This window comes from Poecilia formosa, unplaced genomic scaffold, assembly GCF_000485575.1.
Source record: "Poecilia formosa unplaced genomic scaffold, Poecilia_formosa-5.1.2 Scaffold52, whole genome shotgun sequence".
Lineage (NCBI taxonomy): Eukaryota > Metazoa > Chordata > Actinopteri > Cyprinodontiformes > Poeciliidae > Poecilia > Poecilia formosa.
The window spans coordinates 1,661,413-1,667,396 of NW_006799991.1; the positions used below are offsets into that span (position 1 = coordinate 1,661,413).

The 5,984-nt window shown below is 41.3% G+C and overlaps 1 protein-coding gene across 1 annotated transcript; it reads right to left on the reverse strand.

The window, feature by feature from the left end:
- Window positions 1–3,107: 3,107 nt before the first annotated feature.
- s1pr4 (sphingosine-1-phosphate receptor 4) lies at window positions 3,108–5,556 on the reverse strand. The gene is made up of 2 exons (XM_007552720.2): window positions 5,485–5,556; window positions 3,108–4,805 (listed from the first exon to the last, which is right to left on the reverse strand). Exon 2 carries the CDS (start codon window positions 4,678–4,680, stop codon window positions 3,448–3,450), a length of 1,233 nt encoding a protein of 410 aa, XP_007552782.1. The 5' UTR covers window positions 4,681–4,805; window positions 5,485–5,556; the 3' UTR covers window positions 3,108–3,447.
- Window positions 5,557–5,984: the final 428 nt, after the last annotated feature.

Here is a 5,984-nt window from a genome sequence, read left to right on the forward strand (position 1 = left end):
CAACACAGTGTTCATGGCTTAACGAGGAAGCTGCAGTTAATTATTGCAACATCTTGAAGGATCTTTTATGTCGCAGCTTTTGGTAATCAAATTTTTCAGAGGCCATAGAATGCTAGATGTGAAGAAAATATATGTAGTCATGCAAACTGAGCTCAATAATAGGATACTAAACATATTTTGTAGGCATTACCAGTCTCAGAAATCATTTATGAGCTACTGGATGCTTAATATCTTTCTAAATGGCAAATTAATGAAATGCCAGAGTGGTATTTGGTACAGAAAAAAAAAACTAAAAACATAGTGCTATTAGACAGTAAACATAAAATCCCAGAATCATGTCTGAGCTTTTAAACCCGCTCTCTGAGAGCGCGCTCTTCCTGTTGAGGCTAATGGGCCTGGCGCTAACTTGTCGGGAGGGGAATATGACGAGCATTGTGGTCTGCAGGGATGTTCCAGGCATTTACAGCAACAATCTGCTAATTTGTTAAGACACATTTAACACACTGGACACCTTGTTTAACTGGGGTAGTGAATTTGTGACCATGATTCATTAACCACACGCATTTATTTATGAGAGTCAACCTCAATAATCACCATCACAATTAGTCATCCTGATCTGAAACTGTTAAGATACATCACTAAGGTGCAGTGGTTCATCTAGTCTTTTAACAAGTGTTAATTTTACACCTAGTAAACCAGTCATAGTAAACAAGTTCTTTGATTCCTGAACTGATTTTGTGCTGCTGCTGACTGCAATGCAAAATTGGCCCTCAAGCACAAGTGGATGATGTAGATAAAGTCTTTTTATTTCTAATCAAGAGCAAAATTATTACCAATAAAATACAGTGCTTTTTGAATATTTCATTTTACAGTAAATAGAACCACATCTATCCAGTGGTTTCTACTCAAAAAGCAGACTTAAGTGAACCCAAATCTACTTTTATTTCGTTTATGAAACTTGGCTTCTTATAGCGAGCATTTTCAGAGAACGACTGACCCAAATTGTGTCTTAATTGCTGGGAATAGGCTATTTTTCTCTATTGAGCCCAAAATAATTTGAAAACTTGATACCTTTTTTTTAATAAGGCAAACATGCAAAATACCTGTTTTCGGTTTGGATTTAATATGATTTACACATCCCTTTCCTACCAAAGTATTACTATTTTAGTTGCTTATTTAAAACATTATTTGCATACTTTATTACTAAGTAGGTAAAAGAAATCACAATACATTGTTTTTGTGAATTTAGTTTATTTTTTTATCCACGTTTGACTAGAGGATTTTGGCCCAGGTGATTAAAAAAGATAAAAATATCTGTAGAAAGTCTTGCTATAATGTAATAAAAACAAAGAGTGAAAAAAATACTACTACAAGATACAAATAATTATTCTGAAGTTTTGAAGATGTATATAACATTTAAAAACCATTTAGCTACATTTAGAACACAAGTGATTAAATGTTTTCATTAAACCTATATTATTTCAACCAATTTTGGTAAATTGCTTGTTAAAAAAATAAATCAACAACAAAATTAAAACACTCTGTGATGCATGAGTAAATGTGAAATGCTCAGTTTTAACACTTAGGTAATTTTTTTATAGTGACATTGTGTAGAAAGAACAAAATGGACTTTTAATTTATCTGTTTGACCTTTTCCCTTTGTCACAGTGTAAAATAGATATTTTGTCCAAACAAGAATTAGGTGCACAAGTTATAATATGGTGGATTTTCCCTAACGCACAACTGGTCTAAAGTCTCTTTAGACTTTGTTCATTTGTCGTGGATCCTCCTTTTTCACCTAGTCCTCTACTTTTTCTACCTCTGAGCATCATTTCTGCTCCTGACCACCAAGTTCTGCCTGGTCCTTTGATAAGGTTTCTGATTGAACCTGATCTGTCTTGGATTCTGATTCCCAGCAACCTATTGTGTCCCTCTTGCATGCTGAGCTTTGTTTTCAGTGATTTGCCGCCCAGGCAGAAGAGGAGTTTTTTGATTGCTTGCACAGCCTCATTCGTTTGGATCCTCACACTAACAAGCACTTGAAGGAGAACCACCCCTCGGATCAAAGCTCATTCATCGATCCCAGAAAGGTTACTGGCTTCTCATTCAAGTCTTTTTATTCCCCCTGATTCTATTACAGCAGCTAACCTGAACTCTTTAATTACAGAGCTTCCTGTGTACTTCCACAGAGTTTTTCATACAGTACCACTACCAGCTGCAGTAGGGGTCATTTCCATACCAATCCATGAAAATGAATTCAAGTTCAATTTTTTGATGACCATGAGAAGTTGATCTGAACAAAGTAAGACACGAAAGGCTCAAAAAGTCTCAGTCAGCATAATCGGAGTTGCTTAAAACATTAGTATCTTGATTTTACTCATTAACCCTGAATCCTCAGTGTTATGGAAGACTAAAGCTACACAAGTGAAGTGTTTTTCTCTACAGATATGAAGTGAGAAATGACTCACTGCCTCAGAGTGAAAGCTAATGCTTCAGAAAACCAAGCAAACACATTACAATGAAAGCGGAAAGATTTTGATGTTCGACCAACAAGCGCTGCTTTGAGTTCCCCCTCCAGCCGTGAGATCGGTTCTTGTGACTGCTCTTCCGCTGTGAAATGAATTGTGAGAAAGTCACAGTTTTGCTTTTGTAAAAATAGTTACTGCAAAGTCAAGACAAAACAAGTTGCTCCAGTACTCGGCAGCAGACGTGCGGTACAGTCGGCCGTGTGTACTCGAATGTGCAGACTATCGGCTACAGCTTATCTCTCTGGCCTGCCAGACAGTCGTAATGAATTTATCAATTAGCTCTGGCTGTTAGTGCCCTTAGGGCTGCAGACCGGGCCCTGAGCTGAAACCTCCATCAGTCATCCTGTCAAAAAGCAGGAAGTGCCAAACAGCATGGGACGAGTCTGTTTTAAGCTTAGTTCAAAAGAAAAACAATCTTTTTCTTTTGACTAAATAAGATAAATTTCTGATCTGATGCCATTTATGATGATTAATTTAAAGTTGTTTATTATTTTTAATATAAATCTGCATGACTCCTTTAATAAAGTGTCTCCCTCTAGAGGAATCTAGCGGTATCACTACTCCGAGACATCATATTTAACACAAAATAAAATTTATTTATATTTCAATCAGTTTTTGTACAAAACTACATCACATTTTCCTCATTCAAAATACATTAATATACATTGAATGTCATCCAAATGATCCAGTACAAAGAGTTTTCCACTAGATGTAGGAGTTGCATTGACAAACTGAATGTTTCATTCCCTGAGAGTTTTCATTTCCTTGCATACTTAATGCTAAATTCCTGTTTTTAAAGTTCTCTTTAAACATCTTATCGTCCGCGCTGTGAACAGTCAAACCAAGAGTCAGAGGAAACGGTTAGACGTGTGTCAGTGCACACCGGTCTTGCTTGCTTGGGAGGGGAGCACGTTGTGGTTTAACCACTTGAAACTGACAGGCAGCTGGTTGTGGTGCTCAGCCTGCACTTTCTGCGAGGTTTGCTTGGGGTCGGCGGTGGGGAGGCCACACTCAGACTCCTGGCCTTGCTAAAGCTGTTCCTCAGACTGTCCCTCCTGTTCTCCGAGGTGCTGCTGGTCTCCTTGGAAATGAACTTGTCGGGGCGACAGAGGCCGGCCCTCAGGCAGCAGCAGCACAGTAGCTCGGCCATGGCCTTCCTCATGTCGCTGCTGCCCAACGCGTAGATGATGGGGTTGAGGCCCGAGTTGAAGACGGCCAGGGAGATGCAGAAATCGGCGCTGAACAGCAGGGTGCACTGGCGGGAGGCGCAGAAGAAATCCACCAGCAAAAGCATGAAGAGCGGACCCCAGCAGACCAAGAAGACCCCCACGATGGTGATCACGGTTTTCAGCAGAGCCAGGGAGCGTTTGCGGTTGCGTTGAGGGCCCAGCTGGGCACTCTTGTGTACGTGGCAGTAGATGGCACCATAAAGCACCCCGATAGTCAGCAGGATGAGGAAGAAGATGATGAGGGAGAAGAAGATGTAGCTCTTGGAGTAGAGAGGGAGGAGAGTGGAGCATCCATCCAGGCTGCAGACGCAGTTCCAGCCCAGCAAGGGGAGGAAACCGATCACCAGCGCCAGAATCCAGCAGAGCACCACCAGGCCGTAGATCCGAAAGGTCTTCCTGGTTGACTTCTGGTGCAGAGGTTTTATCATGGTGGTGTAGCGCTCCACCGCAATCAGCAGGAGGCTGAAGATGGAGGCTGCCAGGGCCACAAACAGCATGCCCTCCCTGAAGAGCCACAGGGCAGGGGTGAGGCGGAAGGTCTGGTTGCCGGACATGCAGATGTTGACCACGTAGGCCGCACCAGTGAGCAGGTCGCTCAGGGTGATGTTAGCAATGCAGACGTAAACCCAGCGGCGGCTGTGGCGGATGCGGGAGATGACGGCCACCAGCACCAGGAAGTTCTCCAGGACTATAAACACGCTGAAAAAGAGGAAAACGGACATGGAGACGCTGATGGGGGCCTGGGTGACTGAGGTCGTCCTGTTCTGCAGGCGGCCCGTGTGGTTGTAGTGCCTCAGGATCACCTGGTTGGACCCTGTGGCTGTAGTGGCTTCGTTTGGCACAGAGCTGTTGCTGGGGTAAGCTGGCAGGTGGTACACGTGGGGGCAGGAGGACGGGGAGGTGAGGTAGGAGAGGACGTCCATCGTGACAAACCAGAGATGAAAATCGAGGCTGAACCACCAAGCTGGCAAGAGTTGCACAGAAAACTCCTGTGATCAAACAGGCTGTCTGCAACCTCTAACCAGCAGAGCCAGCACACAACACACACCTGAGAGGGAGAAAAGAAGAAGTAAGATCAACTTCATTTCATACAGGAGTTAAAGCAAAAAATAGAAACCCCCTCCGGTCCTGTGCGATGCATGTTTTGGTGAGGGGCTTGAAGTACTTTAAAAGGCATCTTTTAAATGTCTAACATGTGCGCTACAATCTCCTCCTTTCTGCGGTTAACACAGGATGAGTGAGCGACGAGGGCATTTAAATTACCACATGGAGGAAACGCAGCAGCTGCTTTGATCGAGAACATTGGAAAATGTTTTTCTTTGCAGCGGTATGCTCTATTAAATTATTATCAAATTGTAAAAAGCTGCACAGAATTTTTTGTTCATCTTTTTTCTTCAAAAAACACTTTTCACAAAAACGGAGAAAAAAAATCAATATATTAGAATATATTTAGGGCCACAAACAGCATGCCCTCCCTGAAGAGGAGGGCATGCTCCAAATCATCTTTTTGGAAATTAAATGTATGTAAATTAGATTTTAAATTGAGCAAAAACTGAAATAAAATAAAAAATTCAAGTTAAAATTCAAGATTAATTCCTAAAACAAAAAAAAAATCTTTTAAACAATATCTGATCCTTTTGTTTATACTTAATTTATATTTTTTTTTACATTTTTTGCAGGTATTTCTAATATGTGTAGCTTAATGTAAAAGCATGGAGAGTACTTACTCTGGCTGCTGATGATGTTGATGCTGAGTGTGTGTGAGCGTCAACAGATTTTTGCAGCTCATTTTTGATGGGGAAATAAGCCTGTGTGAGTAAAGTTGCACACCCCACCCAAAATGCGCGCACACACACACACACACACACACACACACACACACACACACACACACACACACACACACACACACACACACACACACACACACACATAGATGCACTTGCACATGCAACAGAGAGATTACCATCGTCCTGTGCTGTCATCATTGCCTAAAGAAACAATTGTGAGCATTTACACCCACAAATTAAAAGTTTTAAAATGAAATCCTTCTGGCATAATGTTATTATTTTTTTTTTTTAACTTCAGCAATATGAAATTTCTTATAGTGAATTTCCATACTAATGCATAAAGGAAACTTTTACTGAGCGTCAGATATTCATCTTAGTCTGACCTCCAATAGCTTTTGCGGGAAAGGGTCTTTCAAAACATCTGCCACCCCCTCAAA